This window comes from Schistocerca gregaria, chromosome 1 (genome assembly GCF_023897955.1).
Source record: "Schistocerca gregaria isolate iqSchGreg1 chromosome 1, iqSchGreg1.2, whole genome shotgun sequence".
In the NCBI taxonomy this organism is placed as follows: Eukaryota; Metazoa; Arthropoda; class Insecta; order Orthoptera; family Acrididae; genus Schistocerca; species Schistocerca gregaria.
In genome coordinates this window covers 159,973,958-159,995,664 of record NC_064920.1, presented here as the reverse complement: position 1 = coordinate 159,995,664, position 21,707 = coordinate 159,973,958, and the positions used below count along the sequence as shown (strand labels likewise).

Here is a 21,707-nt window from a genome sequence, read left to right as displayed (position 1 = left end):
GTTGATATTGCAGAAGTCTGTGGTAGGCTTATTGTGAGAGACATTTAATTTATATGTATCTGTAGAGAGATAAATCTGAAATAATAAACCTACATTAAATATGAATTCATCATGATACTTCGCGTGTACATGTTTTAGTATATGGTACAGGTCACTGAAATTTGTTGAAATGGGTTTTGCAAGAAGGAAATTAGTTGGTTCTTGTGGGCTGTAGTAGAATAGGACATACAGAATACATATTTCAATTTTTACCCTATGGCGTACTCAAACTGAATAGGTGTCTCCTCCCATCATAATTTATATTCATGTGTATAACACAGTACTATATGTTGAACAAGCAGTACTTGAGATATGATACATCTTGAAGATTCATTTTGTGTGTTATTGTAATACTGTAATATTTTGTACCTGGTATATATACCCAGAAAATACTGGAAAAGCCTGAAATTTTTCATTGTTTTAGATTTCAGGTAAATTTATGTAATTTTGGCTAGTAAGCACTGATGCTCTAACAAAGAATTTTATTTTACCCAGCTACTGCAGCAGTAAAACATAAACAAGCTTTAGTCACAAAGAAAATGTGCCATTTTCAATTAAAACCACAGTGTGTGCTGAAGCGCCTCCCGATGGCAAAATGTCAGACTATGAAGTACCTCATAACAGCAAACTGCTTTAAATGCCTGGCCTCATTTCAGTGATTGTGAAGTCACAACTGTTTACATTTCTAACACGTCTTGGGAAAATGTCTCGAGTGATGGTCTGAGAAGTGTTACTTTCAAAGTAAATCTCCTTTTATTCAAAATGAATGAGAATATGCCAAAAAAATTTAAATCACAGAGTGTTAGACTCTGATTCAAAACTTTGAGGACCACCCACCTAGAAAAGGTTTAGGCCCAGAAGCCCAGGTATTCATTTCAAATGTTACTGGCATGTTTGTGTTAGATATATCTTGTAGGATAAAACACGCCACAAAAGATAAAAGCTCCGTCATTTTTCATATTGGTTTTAGTTATTTCATAGATTACAGAATAGGAAATGATGATGGCAAAAAGCATAATAATCCTTCAAAAGTTTGAAGTGAATTCTTGAGCAGTTTCATATGTAATTGGTAACTGGCTTTTCTATGGAAAAGTCAATGTACTAAACAGAACAGGCATTCAGCCAGGTAGCCCACATAATTTGCGGTGCAGAGCTGTGGAATTTATAATAGTGTTTATCAGAAACATTTAGCTGGTGCAGTTTTATCTGTGCTCTTGGAGACCTGCCTAACCATAACCTTGGGGTGGGGGACTGATAGTAAAAGTCAAAAGCTTAACATTTCTTCTAGCTATACTGCAGAGATATTAAGTTAAACCATTAACTTTTTCTATTTATGCATTTGCAGTATTAAGTGATGTTACTGTTTGCTGACTACATCATGTATCATATGCTATAATATGCACTGTAAATGTTGAGGTGCATAAAAAAAAAACCTTCCTGGCCAATGGGTTTCATTTCCTAAAGTGCTGGTAAGTTCAATGTCAGTGTATAAAACATTCACCATTCAAAGCAATGCAGCTCTGAGGGAAAGTATATTGTCACTTAAAGTAGAAAAGAAGGTACTTTCACCAGGTGTATAGTGCATTTCTAACTGGGAAATGTGGGGAGATTTTTGTTTTCTTTCCCACGTACATACCCTGTGTATGTTCTGGATTTTTATATTATTTATGATTTTGGAACTACTTTAATACAGAGTTGGGTGGGGCAGGGGAGCCTATATTGAAATTTTTGACTGCTTGGTAATGACTGCTTTTGAGGAGTGCTGTGCAGTACTGTATAATACACTGAAGAGCCAAAGAAACTGGAAACCTGCCTAATATCGTCTAGGGCTCCTGCAAGCATGCAGAAACGTCGCAACACGACATGGCATGACTCAATTAATGTCTGAAGTAGTGCTGGAGGGAATTGACATAATGAATCGTGCAGGGCTGTCCATAAATCCAGCACATTGCAAGGCATCCCAGATAAGTTCAATAATGTTCATGTCAGGGGAGTTTGGTGACCATCAGAAGTGTTTAAACTTGCAAGAGTTCCTGGAACCACTCTCTGGGGTGTTAAATCGTCCTGCTGGAATTGCCCAAATTTGTCGGAATACACAATGGACATGAACGGCTGCAGGTAATCAGACAGGATTCTTACGTATGTGTCACCTGTCAGTCGCATCTAGACGTATCTGGGGTCCCATATCACTCCAACTGCACACACCCCACATTATTACATAGCCTCCACCAGCTTGAAAAATTTCACTGCTGACATGCAGGGTCCATGGATTCACAAGGTTTTGTCTATACCCATATGCGTCCATCTGCGTTTCCTGTCACCAACAGTCCAATGTCTGTGTTGACGGGCTCAAGTGAGGCGTAAAGCTTTGTGTCGTGTAGTCATCAAGGGTACACGGGTGGGCCTTCGGCTCCGAAGGCCCATATCGCTGATGTTTCGTTAAGAGTGCACGCTGACTCTTGTTGAAGTTCATCATTGGAATCTGCAGCAATTTGTGGAAGTGTCACACTCAGTCATGTTGTATGATTCTCTTCAATCGTTGTTGGTCTGCTTCTTGCGGGATATTTTTCTGGCTGCAGCAAAGTTGGAGATTTGATGTTTTAGTGGATTCGTGATATTCCCGCTACACTTGTGAAATAGTCGTACAGGAAAATCCCCATGTAATTGCTACCTCAGAGACGATGAGTTCCATTGCTCGTGCATTGACCATAACACCACATTCAAACTCGCTTAAATCTCGATAACCTGCCATTGTGGCAGCAGTAACCAATCTAACAGCTGTGCCAAACACTTGTTGTCTTATGTAGGTGTTGCCACCTGCAGTGCTGTATTCTGCCTGTTTACATATCTCTGTATCTGAATATGCATTCATGTACCAGTTTCTTTGATGCTTCAGTGTATAACAATACAAAGGAAATTTATAATGCCCAACAGCCTCTTATATTTGCAGCCTCCTTGACAAATGTTGCAACAAAGACAATGCAGATCCAGTAAATGAGATTAGCATAACCCCTTCCAAGAAATTTACTGCAGACCTGGCTAGACAATCCGCAGGAATCTTCTTTTGCAGTCCGATGATGAGCTGCACGCCAATTTAGAGCGGTGAGGAGTAAATTTGTCCGGTGTGTCCACCATGGTCCAAAGGATAATCAGGTTGCCACCAGTGCCTTCATCTCAGCCTTTGAGGCTGATACATTGCCTGAGAATGTCAAGGTGATGGTCTACCGGTGTGATGTAAAGCCCTATATTCATCCCCAGATGTGGTGCTTTAACTGCTGGGAGTTCGGCCATGTCTTCCCTCTGTACTTAGTGTCACATACCGAGATTTCGGATGCCCATCACATCCCAATACTCCATGTGCCCCACCTCCCATCTGTGTCAACTGCGGAGAGCACCATTCGCCTTGCTCGCCTGACTGCAGGATTCTCCAGAAAGAAAGGAAAATCCGAGTAAAAGACCCTGTACAGACTGACCTACACTGAGGTTAAGAGAAAATTTGAACGCCTGCATCCAATGCGTGTGACATCGTTTTACACTGCTGCTACGACAGTTCTGGCACCATCAGCTCCACCAACACAGGTCACCTTTCAGAGCCGGAAGACTACCCCTTCCCCCCTTTATGGTGGGGGGGCATTTCCCTCCCTGTTGCTCCTGCACCACCTAGTTTGGTAGCAACATTCCCCCCTCCCAACCATCAGGGATGTCCGTGCCCTCTTCAAAGCCGGAGAAGCGTAAGTCTTCTTTGGCTTCTCTTGCTAGGAAGGGTTCCCTTGGGTCACGCCCTTCCCACGTTTCTTCTAGTGGGAAAGGCGACACCTGCCAGTGGCTTAAGAGCTCAGAAACAGCTGGTCATAGGGCTTAACACTTGTCCTCAGTCCCGGAGACTGAGCCAGTGAAGTCCTCCCAGCCAGGGAAACCCAAGAGTCAGCGAGAGAAATCCAAAAAGAAAACCCCAAGACCAAGGAAATTGCGGTGGCACCCACATCAACGTTACCTATAAGCTCTGCGGCTGAGTATGGGTTGGAGATTTTGGTGTCTGCTGAGGACCTAGATCTCACCAGACTGCTCGGGCAATAAATCGGTGGCAGCAGGTGACACATTTCAGTGTAGCTCATGGTAGTTACTCGGTCATTGATTATCAATTAGCAGCCCAGGACCTCTGCCAGCTATCCACTGGAGAGCACATGACGACCTGTGTGGTAGTGACCACTTCCCCATCTTCCTGTCACTGCCCCTGCATCAGGTGCACGGACGCCTGCCCAATGGGCTTTGAACAAGGCAGACTGGGGAACTTTCACGTCTGCTGTCACCACGGAATCTCCCCCACACGGTAACATTGATGTGATGGTTGAGAAGGTGACTAAAACAATTGTTTCTGTGGCAGAAAACGCGATCCCTCTCTCTTTAGGGTGCCCGAGGCGTAGGGCAGTCCCTTGGTGGTTGCTGAAGCAATTAAAGGAGTGTCGGCTAGCTCTACAGCAGCGTAAGTGGCACCCTTCCGTGGAACACATCATAGCCTTTAAACAGCTCCGTGCTTGTGTTCGCTGCCTTATCAAACGATGGAAGGAGTGTTGGGAGAGATATGTCTCCACCATTGGGTGCCACATGTTGCCTTCCTAAGTCTGGGCAAAGATCAAATGTCTTTTCAGGTACCAGGCTCCAACAGCTGTCCCCAGTGTTACTATAAATGGAGAGTTATGTACCAACGCAAACGTGATTACTGAGCTCGAGCCTCTGTCGGACAATTACCCCCAACCTTTCGCACACTCAAATGGCAGCTGGAAGGGAATGTCCCCTCATTCACTACATGCTGCATTGAATCCTATAAATGTCCCATTTACAGATTGGGAGCTCCTCAGTGCTCCTTGCACGTTGCCCCGGCACAGCTTCTGGGTCTGATCGCATCCCCAGCAGATGATTAAACATCTCTCATCTGACTATAAGAGACATCATCTTGTCATCTTCAACCAGATCTGGTGCGATGGCATCTTTCCATTGCAGTGGCGGGCAAGCACCATAATTCCGGTACTCAAACCCAGTTAAAACGCGCTTGACGTGGATAACTATCAGCCTCGCCAACATTCTTTGTAAGCTGGTGGAATGTATGGTATGTCGGTGGTTGTGTTGGGTCAGGTCCTGGAGTCACGTGGCTTGCTGGCTCCATGTCAGGGCAGCTTCCGCCAGGGTTGCTCTACCACTGATAATCTTGTGTCTATCAAGTCTGCCATCCAAACCACCTTTTCCAGACAGCAACATCTGATTGCCATCTTCTTTGACATGTGTAAAGCATACGACACCACTTGGCGTCGTCATATCCTTGCCACATTGTATGAGTGAGGTGTCTGGGGACCACTCCCTATTTTTATCCAAAACTTCCTGTCGCTCCGTACTTCCCGTGTCCAAGTTGGTTACTCCCATAGTTTCATCCATATCCTGGAGAATGGAGTCCCGCTGGGCTCTGTATTGAGTTATTGAGTCTCTCTATTTTTAGTGGCCATTAGCAGTCCAGCAGCAGCACTTTACCTTAATGACAATCCATTCACTGTAGTGGAGACATATCAATTCCTAGGACTGGTTTTCGACGCTTGATTGACTTCGCTCCCTCATCTTCGTCAGCTTAAGCAGATGTGCTGGCAGCACCTGAATGCCCTCTGTAGCATGAGCAACACCAATTGGGGTGCAGATAGCTCTAAGCTGCTGCAGCTCTACAAAGACCTTCTGTAATCCTGAATTGACTATGGAAGTGTGGTTTATTGCATTGCATTTGCTTGACCCTGTGCAACACTGTGGGATTCGATTAGCAACAGGAGCTTCTAGATTGCGTATTTCTAGATTTCCGGAAAGCTTTTGACACAGTTCCTCACAGGCGACTTCTAATCAAGCTGCGGGCCTATGGGGTATCGTCTCAGTTGTGCGACTGGATTTGTGATTTCCTGTCAGGAAGGTCACAGTTCGTAGTAATAGACGGAAAATCATCGAGTAAAACTGAAGTGATATCAGGTCTTCCCCAGGGAAGTGTCCGGGGACCTCTGCTGTTCCTGATCTATATAAATGACCTGAGTGACAATCTGAGCAGTTCTTAGGTTGTTCGCAGATGATGCTGTAATTTACTGTCTAGTAAGGTCATCCGAAGACCAGTATCGGTTGCAAAGCGTTTTAGAAAAGATTGCTGTATGGTGTGGCAGTTGACACTAAATAACGAAAAGTGTGAGGTGATCCACGTGAGATCCAAAAGAAATCCGTTGGAATTTGATTACTCGATAAGTAGTACAATTCTCAAGGCTGTCAATTCAACTAAGTACCTGGGTGTTAAAATTACAAACAACTTCAGTTGGAAAGACCAAATAGATAATATTGTGGGGAAGGCGAGCCAAAGGTTGTGTTTCATTGGCAGGACACTTAGAAGATGCAACAAGTCCACTAAAGAGACAGCTTACACTAAACTGGTTCGTCCTGTTAGAATATTGCTGCACGGTGTGAGGTCCTTACCAGGGGGGATTGACGGAGGACATAGAAAGGGTGCAAAAAAAGGGCAGCTCCTTTTGTATTATCATGTAATAGCGGAGAGAGTGTGGCAGATATGATACGCGAGTTGGGATGGAAGTCATTAAAGCAAAGACGTTTTGCATCACGGCGAGATCTATTTACGAAATTTCACTCACCAACTTTCTCTTCCGAATGCGAAAATATTTTGTTGAGCCCAACCTACATAGGTAGGAATGATCATCAAAATAAAATAAGAGAAATCAGAGCTCGAACAGAAAGCTTTAGGTGTTCATTTTTCCCGCAAGCTGTTCGGGAGTGGAATGGTAGAGAGATAGTATGATTGTGGTTTGATGAACCCTCTGCCAAGCACTTAAATGTGAATTGCAGAGTAATCATGTAGATGTAGGAAGAGTTTGGTGACCAGCGTACTGGTGGAGGCTGGTGTCCCTCCGCTGCAGATCAGACGTGTGCAACTGCTCACCAGTTACGCAGCACACATTCATAGTTCTCCTGAGCATCTGAATTACAGTCTCGCCTTTTCCCACATCGGTGGCCCATATCGGGGCTAACGATTGTGGTTTGTGTGCAGTCCCTTCTCTCCGAACTGGAGTCCTTCCCCTTACCACCTCTACTTGCGGTCTGTTCATGTATACCTCCATGGTGTGTGCCTCGGCTGCAGCTTCGTCTGGACCTTTTGCATGGCCCTAAGGACTCCGTTAACCCCGCCACTCCCAGCTGTCACTTCTTCTCAATTCTTGGCATGTTCCGGGGCTCTGAATTGGTTTACACTGGCGGCTCAATGGCTGATAGTCATGTAGGCTTCACATGTGTTCATGGAGGACATATTGAGCAGCACTCCTTGCCAGTTAGCTGCAGTGTTTTCACTGCTGAGCTGGCGGCCATATCTCATGCCCTTGAGCACATCCGCTCATGCCCTGGTGAGTCATTTCTCCTGTGTACTGATTCATTAAGCAGTGTACAAGCTATCAACTGGTGCTACCCTCGCCACCCTCTGGTAGCGTCCATTCAGGAGTCCATCTATGCCCTGGAACAGTCCTGCCGTTCCATGGTTTTTGTGTGGACCTCGGGATACGTTGGAATCCCCGGCAACGAACTTGCCGACAGGTTGGCTAAACAGGCGGCGTGGAAACAGCTTCTAGGGGTAGGCATCTCCGAAGCTGACCAGTGTTCTTACTCCACAGGGTTTTCTGGCTTTTGAGACGGAATGGCATAACAGCTCGCACAACAAACTGTGTGTCATTAAGGAGACTATGAATGTGTGGAAGTCTTCCATGCAGGTCTCTCGCAGGGAATCAGTTGTTCTCTGCTGGCTCCGCATTGGCCATACGCGGCTAATGCATGGTTACCTACTCTGTCGCGAGGACCCACCTGTGTCGCTGTGGTTCCCAAATGACAGTCGTCCACCTCTTGCTGGACTGCCCACTTTTAGGCGCCCTGTGCCAGACTTCTAACTTTCTCAACACCCTGCCTTCGGCATTGGGCAACAATGCCTGCTCAGCAGCTTTAGTTTTATGCTTTATCTTGGAGAGTAGGTTTTATACTTCTATCTATGTTTTAGCCCATGTCCTTTGTCCCTCTTTGTCCTCCGTCCTAGTGCTTTTAGGGTGGAGGTTTTAATGTATTGCAGAGTGGCTAGCTTTCCCTTTTTATTCACATGGTTGGTCTGCAACTGTAATCTGCTTTCATGTTTTACTCTCTTCTGTTTCTAGTGTCTCTGTTTTCTTGTCCTCTTTTGTTCCTTTCAGTGTTCGTTGCCTTCCCTTCATTCTTGTGGCTTTTCCTTTCTTTCCGTTTTGTGTTATATGTTTCACCTGTTTTTATTCTCACACTTGTGGCCTTGTTTTATTATAGACAAGGGACCGATGACCTTGTAGCTCGGTCCCTTCTCCCAGCTTTAAACAAACCTATCTATCTTCTCCAAGTCCCTGTTTTTAGCTGTCTTTCCTTCCTTTGCTAGGGCTTAACATATAATTGTTTTTAACTTTTTTGTGGTCTACAATTCAGACTTACGCGCATAGAAGTGTAGTTGTTTTTGTGTCCTAAAACAAAGCAAACACTGGTTCCTGTTAGATCACCGAAGTTCCACAGCGTTGGATGTGGCTAGTACTTCTATTGCTGACTGTATGGGTACGTGGCATGCTGTTCACAATTTTTCTTGTCCTTATTACACCAGAATGGACAAGAGGAGTTGGTGGTGTAAAGTACCTTATCACCAGTCCTTGTGCCAGTGTTTCCTGAAAACACACACACACCACACAATTAGTCATCTACACACAACAAATGCACTTATACACACAGCTCTTTACTTCATGAAGAAAAGGTGCCTTCGGGTGCGAAGGACAAGGAAAATGTTTCCAATTAGACAGCTGAACGTGCTCTTCGGGGTCTCCCAACCATTCATGCTACATCACTTGACTTTTAATGAAGCCACTTACCACCTGTTTATAGTAAATCTTCCAAGGTGGGTGTAATATGTCTGATGGAATGGTACCTATCATGTTAGTCTAGAACAGTAATCTGCTGTAATGTATTGCTCAACTTGCTTTGAAATATCTAAAGTAGTTCCATAACTCATAGCTGAATTACTTCTGTTGCAGAGGAGACATTTTCAAGCCTCTGGGCCTTTCCATATATACTGAGGCTGGGGTAATGCATTTGATGTGTCATATTGTAAAAAGTATTTCTGCCAGTGATAGTAAAGACAGTGAAATCCGCATTGTCTAATACATATTAACAGCATGTTTACCTTAGGACAGGCCCTTTGTGGCACAAGCCCCTTGGAATGGTAAACTGTGGAGAGCTCCACCTGTTGAACTCCTTAAACAATAGCTCACGTAACAACTGCAAATAAATACACATGTAATAAACTGAAAATAACTGCACTGTATGTAGGTGCGCTCTGTTTTTGTTTACTCACCTGGATAGGAACTATTGGTGAGGTACAATCTGTTTTGTGAAAAGCGAGCAGTAGTGATAGTGGGGAAGGTAGCCTTTCTGGAAGAATGCTATAGCTACACTACAGAATGGCTGAGTCAGTTTACCCTCTAAAGTGTGTAGAGATATATGTAGTTTATGTTCATATTTTTCTTGCGTTTGTGGTATTAGTTACTCGTGTGTGTTCCATGTAGTGAGAATACAGTTAGTGGAAAATGAACACCCCACCCGCCATGTTCATGTAGTGTCCCCCCATTGACTCATAAGGTGTGTTGTGGAAGACCAGTGTAACTTTGTAAATTACCATGTAGTTGCATTTTGTGTGCAGTGGGAGTAGATTGTGGAGAATTGCCTACCCCCTGTTCAGTTCGTAGACCTTTGATGGAGGGAACTGCACGACCTGTGTGGTGACGACATGCCTTCCCTTGCGCTTCTACTGTCCACCTCTACCCCGTCCCCCTCCCTGTGGCAACCACAAAAACACAATTTCATTTAATAAGGCTAAACTGCACTTAGATTTCATATACACTTTTAATGTTTGTCATGAACCCACTTTATTTAATAGTAAACATTAATTTTATACCATTAAGGCAGTATTTTTATTAATTTTCCAAATTTTTCATCTGCTGCAACATGGAAACTGTTAGAGCAAAAAATGAATAAGACCTTATGTAAAGGTTTCTTTCTTTTGTAGGAAATTTATTGTAGTTTAATTTTGTTCTGGGAAACATTTATGCTAGAGTCTGCAGTGTTAGTTATTTCAGAAGAATGTAAAGTGACTTTTAAACACCCCAGCACCCCAGTGTTCACACCCAACTTGTTGGAATTTTTAGTATCCTGTTCATGGGCCTCCCCTACCACTCTACAAAAATGGTAAGACAACACAAAATTTTCCCCCTAATTTTCTGTTGTTGACTGCACTGCTTTGTATAGATTAAAAAAGAACCTTATTTTTATAACAGGAGACAGAGGAGAAAATTGGAGATGAGGATGAAATTGCTCCTGCCATTGTGACAGAAGTGCCAGAAGCTGTTGTTGAAGAAAGCATTGTAGAAGAAAATGGAGTTGTCTTCAATGATGCTGATGGCAACTGTATTGTTGAAGAAATATGCACAGAAGTGCAAGAACCTGATGATGAGTGTTCCCAACATGAAATTTTTCCCTCTTCAGGAAAGAATGGTAGGTGTATGTGCAAACTTTAGTTTTAAGTATTATGCCGTTTCACATCAGTAACTAAGCATTTCATCCTGTGCTGTTGAAATTGTGTAGTAATCGACAGAAAGGCGATCCCTGTCATCTGACACCACTGTTGTCAGCGTTTGACTGCAAAGCCTAAATGTCTGCAGACGAAAAGTCATCTTCAGAGCAGCAATAACAGTAAGGCTTTCCCATAGAAATGTATGCAAAATCATGTTGCATGATTGGTTGAGTTAGAATTGCACAGCAACTGCACCAAGCCTTCTACAAATGTTGTCTTCTTTTGCTGGCTCTACTATATCTACTATTCTGCGCCAGAGATGAAGTAATGTGAACATCATACTTTGGGAATGAGAATGGAAGTGAATCAAGTGTAAATTTGATTAAAGTGTGGGTGCATAACAGTGACTGAAATGTCATGAGAAATTTCATGCTGAGAGTTGCCAGTATTCTACAGTAATGAATGCCAGGCAAGTGATGAGAATTTATCTGAAAAGAATCTAGGAAAATAAATCACAAATTAGTCAGAACAGTAAAAGATAACTGAAATGTCAATGTTTAACATTTTCATATTTAGAAAGCACTGAGTTGCATCAAGCATATGGAAAAAATTGTGGCCAACTGGAGCTCTAATACAACCTTTGTGTTTCATCTCTTGTGTGTGGCTTTAGCATGTTATCAGTAATTTATTGTTAATTGAGAATGATGATAATGTAACTCAAACTAGTTGTTAAGTAAAATTGAAAGCTAATAATGTGGATAAATTAGACTGGCATAAAGTTGTTGGGTTGGTTAATGCAAATGATAGCTAATAAGGCAATAGATGCAAGATAATATGGCAGCAGTAACTTTGTAGTTGAGATAAAGATCCCAAGTGTAGTAGTAGAGTTGAGGAAGTGAGTGTTTGAAGTTCAGCTTGACTTGCCAAAAAATTTACTAAGAGGCCTTGATGGCAAACAAGAAAATATAACCAACCTTTCAACAGGACAGTACACATGCTCACAAAAGTTACCAGATTTGATTACCTATTTACATGTCTATAAGAATAAGCTCACACAAGAGTTTGTGCAATTTCTGTGCTACATTTGTTTGGTACTGACCAAAAGCAAATACACAATTTGTCAGTGATGTTTGGGCTGCCTCAAAAAGAGTGAAACAGTTAATATGGACTGATCTCTTGCAGTGAGCAAGACAATGGCCCACCACTGGACACAGAAATATGACAATAATATTGTATAGAAGACAGTGGCCCTTACAACAACAAAAAAGGGGGCAGTCAGCTGGAAAAGTTGGTCAGCTGTTTCTTATATGTGCAAGGTATAATTTTTATGAATTACCTTGTAAAGAGTAATGTAATAACTGGTGAATATTAAGTAAATATTCTGGGCAAATTGATTACAAAATATTTACTAAGAGGCCTTGATTGGCAAACAAGAAAATATGAATAACCTTCCAACAGGACAGTACACATGCTCACAAAGGTTACCAGATTTGATACACCTATTTACATGTCTAAAAGATTTTTGGTTGGAAAAGTCTTCTGATCATATGAAAATGTCATCGTAACACTATGGTGAGCAATAAAAACCATACCGAATCACATTTTCAAGATGGAACCTATTCACTGGAAAAAAAAGTTACACTGACTGCAGTGATCAAAAGAGGGTCCTGTTCAGAAAAGAATGCTTTTTGCATATTGTCAGGTGGGCAAATTTTATCCTTGGCCTTATTTATTCCACGCACTGTGTGCTGTACATTAATAAGTCGAGAAAGTCTTACTTGCTGACTGATTCATTGGGAAGTAGCTTCCTGCTTGTTTGTAAATAAGCAGAATTATGCTTCACCTCTTCCTACTTACAAGAGGGTATTTTTCTTAACCCTACACAGATGTAAAACTGTTTTAACTTGATTCTCACCAATAAATTACATTAACATTTGTCTTTTTGAAATTCTTGCTGTGCTATAACTGTCCAAAGTAATTATGTTTATACATGGGCATAGTTTAGAAGTTGTAATATACAGTGGAATAGAAGTCCACCGTCCTCGTCTATTTTATTAATTATTCATATGTTTTCTGCAAACGTTGGTAGATCATAAACAGAAAACTACTGGTTTATTTTCTACTTTCTAAAAGTTTTTCACTTTCCGCCAACTATATCTGAGCCATTCTATGCAAAGTGGTCTAATTTCGGGAAGTTTTACTTTTTCTAGTTTAATATTTGCAGAGCTACAGTCATTTGTTTGACGCACAGTGCACCGATCAACCTGTGAGATTTTGGCAATTTTCAGTCATATCTCTGGCAATATTACCTTGCAAGAAAGAAGACTAAGTCATCTTATACAACTTTTTATGCTCTCTTAAACAAAAGAATAAAATTTCTGAGCAATTTTCATGTCGATAGGCTGAAGCAAAGTTGGCCGAAAAAATAGTCGCTTGGAAAAAATGACATTTAGCATTTTATATCTCTGGTTGTAATTATGGGATAAATCTAAAACATTGCATATAGTAACTTACTAATATACGGTCTGAGAATATATAATTTCATTCTCTTACTGGTTTCCAATAGTTTATCAACTAAAGGCAAAGTTAACGGGTTTTCGAAAAAAAGCTGCCAAAATGAGGTTTTTTTACCCACTTGTGAAAGTCTCCTCCAAACTTTTAAAAAAGAACATGTTTTCAACCACGTAAAAACTAGATCTGATTTTGCATATAAGACCTAAAAAAGACAAGTTGGAGGTGCTTTGAAGACCGGTGCATATTCTGCTGGTACTCAAATTGCATCTGACATCTTTTATTATGTTCTATAATTGTTTAATGATGTCTGTCATAGGTATCAATTGTCCTGATGACTATGAAATGTGCTTGACTCAGAAAAACTGGAAAAAAGTAGCTTTTCTGACATTTCTACATCATTCGCCCATACAAAATTCTTATTATAAAGAATGACATGGAATAAGGAAACCAATAAAAACAATTACTTTCTCATTTTTGTGGCTTTAATTATTTGAGCCAATCACATTTGAAAAGTATAACCTTTTGGGTTCTGTCTTGTCAACATTTCTTCCCAAACATATACCATCAGTGACATCATCTGACTGGCAGTATAGTTTCCCTCATGACATTCTACACAAAATTAATGAAACCTCTAAAAAATTCAAGTAGCTTGAAGTAAACACCAGCTTAGGATTCTAAGAGAGATCTCTTCTAGCTTTTACCACTGGCACTTATAAAAATCAGTTATCAGGCTTGCGATCCAGAGTAAAGAAACACTTATTTTGGGAACTTGCAGTAAAGAAAGCTGTCTAAGGCCACTATTGGACAGCTATTGTGCTTGACACCAATAGTGATGGGGGTGCTGGTTTTTCTCACTTTTAAAGGAAACAGCATTATTTAAGCTACCATGGAGCATAGTAATAAATTTGTAAAATGTTTCATCACTTCACTAGTGTTCCAAATAAATCACAAACTATGTTATCATTAAGTACGCTATATCTTAAACTGGACTCAAACTAGCACCTCAATAGCATTACATAAAGACATACTAAAAATGATCTATAACACGAATCCATTCCAGAGTGTCAAGTAGACTGCTATAAACTTCAACAAAGTTTGCGGTGTGACAAAGTAAAACCTGATGGCTATTTATATAATGTATGCTGCAGCTGTTTTGCAACAGCTTCACTACCATGAACTCCACTGCCTTGGTATTGCACATTTAAGGCCAGGTTCTAGCCTAGCAAAAAATAGGGTAAGTTTGGATTTCTATTTTTCATGGGGACAGTAAAGACATAAAAAGGATTTGTTTGAGGATTATGGTTGGTCAAACTTTAAAATTTATTCTAGATTTTCAATAAAGCAATGGTGTTCATAATCTGGGTTTTATCCAGGGCCTGAGAGTTTTGAGGTGCACACATTGCGTGCAGTGTAGCCCATCAGGAGTTGTCTGAAATAAAAAATGAATACCATCAGTCGATGCATTAAATTTATGGAAGCTTATTCCTGACCACAATGAAATAACTAAATTTAATGAGATGGTGCTAACTTTAATTTTAGTTCGATTTTGGGAATTCATTTCACTCTTCATGGCTTTACAAAAAATAGTTAATATTAACAAATTTCATATATTATAGGTATAAGCTCCCACGGAAAGGGTTTACTTTTCGGGGGTCAAAGGTAGAAGTTAGTTGGTTGAACTGTTCTTATTTTATACTGCACACAGTTTTGAAAAACCTGTTTCAAGTTTAGGGAAAACTTTTGTATGTGTTATTAGTTCAGTTAGCATAAAACTACGTGTGGTCATATATTTTTGATGTCACTGAATGCAAATCAGAAGTTAATTTTCAAAATTGCTAAAACAATATGGCAGACAAAAAAATGTTTAGACCAAATTTGACCAAAATATGATGAAAAAAGGTGTTTTTGTTATGTTTAGTCTGAAATATCAGTTTTTCCTTTGACTTGAATTGTTTGTGGAAAGCATTTCCCTTGTGCTTCTTGGTGAGAGAAGCCAATCTGGAATATGTTTGCATGCATACTGCAATATAAATCATCCAGCTAAGATTGTCCCACGGCAACCGTGACACTGTTTGAAACAAAGGGCTGTAGAAACTATTATAACTCTAAGATTAAAAAACCTTTTCATCTCGGCATTATAGACACATATACACATTGAAAATTAATTTAAAAAACTGAATTTTCGACCATTTTGAATGAGAACCTGGCCCTAAATTGTGAAGTTTATAACCAGTTTGTTTCTTAGTTACAGCAGAACAACAGACTGAAATGCCACAATGAGTTATGACAGACCCCTCTCTTTTTAAGTTTGTTGAGTTATTCACACTTTATTTTGCTTCATAGTTGTCAAAGTTTTTAGTATTGCCTTCTGCAGATAGTACTAAACAATTGTAGAACGTAATAAAAGGTGTCAGATTTGAGTAACGGAAATATGTGCCATTTTCAATGCACATCCACCATGTTGTTTTTTAGGACCTTACTTGCTCGCATTGCAAAACTAGATCTAGTTCTTACATGGTTGATCTTTCTAATGAAAAATGGTATAAAAGAATTTGCAGAAGACAGTTGGGTAAAAGTTGGTGAAAAACATCCCTTTTTGGCATTTTTTAGAAAAACGGAGCTTTGTCTCCCATTTATGAACTATTGGAAAGCAAGTTATTGTGTACAAAGTTTCAGATGTATCCCTCAATTATTTCTGGAGATACAAAAAGTGGAACTTTATTATTATTATTATTATTATTATTAAAGGACTTTGCTTTAAATTCTGCATATGAAAATTCCTCTTGAAATCTGGTTAATGTTGTTGTTTTGTTTAAGAGAGTGCAAGAAGTTGTAGATGATGGCATAGTTTTCTTTCAAGAAAATATTGCTGGAGATTTTGTCAGTTTTCGAAAACTCAGAGTGCCCTGTCGATAGCTGTACTGCAGGTTCAAACAAATGACTCAGTTTGTGGGAGTATTTAATTTAGGATCATTAAACTTTACCAGTGTTTGTTGGGAATGTGTACGAATGTTCAAACAAAATTTCGTCAAAATCCATGGTCCTGTGGGGAACATCTAGACCACTTGTCATTGAATGACTCATTTGTAACTAAAAAGTTGTGTGTGTGTGTGTGTGTGTGTGTGTGTGTGTGTGTGTGTGTGTGTAGTGGGAGAGGGAGGGGCAGTGAAGTGTTAATAAAAATTCTGTTTACACAAATCACATATGGCATAGCTTAAGTTAGAAGCTAGCTTTGTGCTGTAAAACAAATCGTCATTTTTTTAAATAATGATTTTGAGCCATTTTAAAAATTCAACTTCATTATTCTACTATTTACCTAATTGTGCCCTATCCCCATGTGTGTACCCAAATGTGGAGGGTTGATTATGTCCCCAGTAGTTACATTTCTCAAGGCAGTAACTATTCAGGTAGTTTGATAATGTATAGCAGCCTCTCATATGACTCACTAGGATTCTGCAAACATTTAGCATGTAACTCATGTCAGTAATTTAAATATATTTTATTTATGTGCACACTTTTATTCCAAATTGTTGGAATATTGTTGGCATTTGAAACACGAGTTAGTGGCTTCATTTACGCACATCTCTTCAGCTGCAGATTTGGACAGTTTAATAACCATATTGTTTCAATCCCATCTGTATAAATACATGAATATAACTACTTGAAGTAGTGGAACCACATAAGAGTTGCACTTAAAACATAGCCAGGTATTGGGAACTTGACCTTTCAATAGAATGTTTTGTTGCAGCTACTGAAGAGGCTGTTGTTCCAAAGACGGATGCTCCAGAACCTGTAAAGTCAGATGGTCCAGAACCTGCAAAGGGAGATGCTCCAGAACCTGCAAAGGTGGAAGTGCCTAAAGTTGCAAAGGCAGAAGATCCAGAACCTGCAAAGACAGAAGCTCCAGTGCCTTTGGAGGCAGATACTCTAGAGTCTGCAAAGGACGACACTCCAAAACCTTCAAAGTCGGAATTTTCAAAACATGGGAAGGCAGATGTTACAGAACCTGAGGATAACTTCCAGCTATCCTCAAAGAAGTCATCTACTCGTTCCACTTCAGATGTAAAGACTGAAAAGAAGTCATCTAGTCGTTCCACTTCAGATGTAAAGACCGAAAAGAAGTCATCTACTCGTTCCAATTCAGATATAAAAACTGAGAAAAAGTCATCTACTCGTTCCACCACAGAGATAAAGACTGAGAACTTGTCGAGTGATGAAGAGAGCCAAGGTGCACTCGATTCAAAAACCAATACTGACTCAAAACCTGATGTCGCTTCAGATAGGCCTGCTCACATAAAGTCTGAAGACGACAGCCCATCAGAATCAGATTCAAAGGTAACTTCTGCAGAAATTGCTAATAAGATTCAAAGTCTCAAGAAAGAGAGAGAGTCAACTAAAGAAACTTCTGACACTACTGCTGGTTTGCCAGTGGACAAGCAGCTGGAACCTGATTCTAAAGAAGAAAAAGTAAAAGAAGAGAAGGAGGTTAGTGATAGTTAGTTAAAAAAGGTCTACATATTCAGTGTATTTTAGTTATTATGAGGTATCTTTTAGGTTAAGGATTTGAAGTTGTGTGTGCCAATGTGAACTGCACAAGTATAGATACAGAAATCTTATCACCGGGAGGAGAGTACAAAAAGTTACTTATTTTTAATTGGTATTGTCTATTCATTGTTGGTGCAGTGTTCCCATTAGTTTTAGATGCCTAGTTTGCACAGAGAATAATTTTAGGATATTAATTCACTCATGTTGTTACTTCATGTCCACCTATCTTGAAAACTCTGTTTTCCAAATTTTGCAGTAGTTGTTGGAAGTCAGGCGCACAGTGTAATATCCAATGACGAAAATAAACGAGACTTCAAATTAATGTGACTTATACTCTAAAATACAATGAGTGTTCATATTAACACTCTTAATGTGGAGCACCACAATAATCTCATTGTGAAATGTCAAAACTGACAACTCTAGATACAAACACAGAATGAATAGCTGCTTGACAAATAAGATTTTTCTGTTGTAATTTGGCAACAGCAGTATTGTCACAGCATACTCTTTTCCATGCTGAACTCCCATCTCTAAGCCACGGCAGCACAGAATAACTGAATGACCAGTAGGTTCCACAATGTTGTAAAGCTGCAGCTGCTGCCCCTTTCTGAGGATGCACAGTGTCCATAACTGACCATTTAGACGCAATGACAAAAACTTCCATACAGTCTGCCATCCTAAATTTCTTGTCTAATAAAAATACCTTCAAATGTTGCAGTCACCACTCGTCCTTTAGGTAGATATAGGGCAACACATCACTTTAACAAAGTTATATGTTAAAATATAGCCATAAAACAAATTGGTTTTAAAAAATAAGAAAGCTGATGTTTATTACCAAATTATATGTAATACTACTTCCCTCAGACTAAGTGCTAGCACAGAGCTTACAAGCACTTAAATTCTGTGTCTGCGTCATTACTCTGCACTTAACATCCAAGTGTTTACCAGAGGTTTCACAGAACTACTTAAACTGCTTCTTGAACATTCAACTTTCGAATAGAAGAGCCTGTGTGGAAATACAAATATCTTAATCTTTCCTTGTGAGCTTTGATTTGTCTTATTTTAACAACATGACCATTTCTCCCTGTGTAGATGGGCCCAACAAAATATTTGTGCAGTTGGAGGAGAAAGAGGGTGATAATTGAAATTTTGTGAAAAGATCTCACGGCAGTGAAAAACGCCTTTGTTTTAGTGATTGCTTTCCCAGCTGACGTATCACATCTGTGAAGCTCTCTACACTGTTTCAAAATGATGAAAAATGAACTCCCCATATTTGAACGTTTTGATGTCCACCATCAACCTTATTGGTAAAGATCCCATATCGTGCAGCAACAGTGTAGAAGAGATGGGCCATTGTAGTGCAGGCAGTCTCTGCAGTAAATTTCTTGCATCCTCTAAGTGTTGTCAATAAAATGCAGTTTTTTTGCTCATTTTTAAGAAACATTTTCTGTGTGATGGTTCAAATTTAATTTGTTCGTAACTGTAAGCCCTATGTATTTAGTTTAATCAACAGTGTATAATTTTGTTTGTTTGTCATGTAACCAAAGTTAATAGAGTATTTTTAGTTTTCATATGGGTCTCACTATTCATTTATTACTCACGTCAGTGGCCACTATTTGCACCATGCAGACGACTTTTCCGCGTCATTTTTTAATTCATATTGGCGAATATGGATTGGGGGAGAGAAATATGGATTGGGGGAGAGAAATATGGATTGGGGGAGAGAAATATGGATTGGGGGAGAGAAATGAAAGAGGACGCTGCCTGGTAGAATTTTGCACAGAGCACAACTTAATCATAGCTAACACTTGGTTTAAGAATCATGAAAGGAGGTTGTACACATAGAAGAACCCTGGAGATACTAAAAGGTATCAGATAGATCATATAATGGTAAGACAGAGATTTTGGAACCAGGTTTTAAATTGTAAGACATTTCCAGGGGCAGATGTGGACTCTGACCAAAATCTATTGGGTATGACCTGTAGATTATAACTGAAGAAACTGCAAAAAGGTGGGAATTTAAGGAGATATGACCTGGATAAACTAAAAGAACCAGAGGTTGTACAGAGTTTCAGGGAGAGCATAAAGGAACAATTGATAGGAATGGAGGAAAGAAATACAGTAGAAGAAGAATGGGTAGCTTTGAGGGATGAAGTAGTGAAGGCAGCGGAGGATTAAGTGGGTAAAAAGACGAGGGCTAGTAGAAATCCTTGGGTAACAGAAGAAATATTGAATTTAATTGATGAAAGGAGAAAATATAAAAATGCAGTAAATCAAGCAGGCAAATAGGAATACAAACGTCTCAAAAATGAGATCGACAGGAAGTGCAAAATGGCTAAGCAGGGATGGCTAGAGGACAAATGTAAGGCTGTAGAGGCTTATCTCACTAGGGGTAAGATAGATACTGCCTACAGGAAAATTAGAGAGACCTTTGGAGATAAGAGAACCATTTGTATGAATATCAAGAGCTCAGATGGAAACCCAGTTCTAAGCAAAGAAGGGGAAGCAGAAAGGTGGAATGAGTATATAGAGGGTCCATACAAAGGCGATGTACTTGAGGACAATACTATGGAAATGGAGGAGGATGTGGAGGAGGATGAGATGGGAGATGCGATACTGCGTGAAGAGTTTGACAGAGCATTGAAAGACCCGAGTCGAAACAAGGCCCCCGGAGTAGACAACATTCCATTGGAACTACTGACCGCCTTGGGAGTGCCAGTCCTGACAAAACTTAATAATTCCAATCCCAAAGAAAGCAGGTGTTGACAAATGTGAAAATTACCGAACAGTCAGTCTAATAAGCCACAGCTGCAAAATACTAACACGAATTCTTTACAGACGAATGGAAAAGCTAGTAGAAGCCGACCTCGGGGAAGATCAGTTTGGATTCCGTAGAAATACTGGAACACGTGAGGCAATTCTGACCTTACAACTTATCTTGGAAGAAAGATTAAGGAAAGGCAAACCTACATTTCTAGCATTCGTAGACTTAGAGAAAGCTTTTGACAATGTTGACTGGAATACTCTCTTTCAAATTCTGAAGGTGGCAGGGGTAAACTACAGGGAGCGAAAGGCTATTTGCAATTTGTGCAGAAACCAGATGGCAGTTATGAGTCGAGGGACATGAAAGGGAAGCAGTGGTTAGGGAGTGAGACAGGGCTGTAGTCTCTCCCCGATGTTATTCAATCTGTATATTGAGCAAGGAGTGAAGGAAACAAAAGAAAAATTCGGAGTAGGTATTAAAATCCATGGAGAAGAAATAAAAACTTTGAGGTTCGCCGATGACATTGTAATTCTGTCAGAGACAGCAAAGGACTTGAAGAGCAGTTGAACGGAACGGATAGTGTCTTGAAAGGATGATATAAGATGAACATCAACAAAAGCAAAACGAGGATAATGGAATGTAGTCAAATTAAGTTGGGTGATGCTGAGGGAATTAGATTAGGAAATGAGACACTTAAAGTAGTAAAGGAGTTTTGCTATTTGGGGAGCAAAATAACTGATGATGGTAGAAGTAGAGAGGATATAAAATGCGGACTGGCAATGGCGAGGAAAGCGTTTCTGAAGAAGAGAAATTTGTTAACATCGAGTATAGATTTAAGTGTCAGGAAATCGTTTCTGAAAGTATTTGTATGGAGTGTAGCCATGTATGGAAGTGATACATGGACAATAAATAGTTTGGACAAGAAGAGAATAGAAGCTTTCGAAATGTGGTGCTACAGAAGAATGCTGAAGATTAAATGGGTAGATCACATAACTAATGAGGAGGTATTGAACAGGATTGGGGAGAAGAGAAGTTTGTGACACAACTTGACAAGTAGAAGGGATCGGTTGGTAGGACATGTTCTGAGGCATCAAGGGATCAATGTATTACTGGAGGGCAGTGTGGAGGGTAAAAATCGTAGAGGGAGGCCAAGAGATGAATACACTAAGCAGATTCAGAAGGATGTAGGTTGCAGTAGGTACTGGG

The 21,707-nt window shown here is 40.2% G+C and overlaps 1 protein-coding gene across 1 annotated transcript in view; it reads left to right on the top strand.

Moving 5' to 3' along the window:
- The window catches only part of LOC126335414 (pre-mRNA-processing factor 39), a 79,295-nt gene that overhangs the window by 1,506 nt on the left and 56,082 nt on the right, over positions 1–21,707 (top strand). Inside the window, exons 3-4 of the mRNA XM_049998690.1 lie at positions 10,443–10,659; positions 16,941–17,677. Of these exons, the coding sequence (XP_049854647.1) occupies positions 10,443–10,659; positions 16,941–17,677 (954 nt within the window). The remainder of the gene's footprint in view (positions 1–10,442; positions 10,660–16,940; positions 17,678–21,707) is intronic.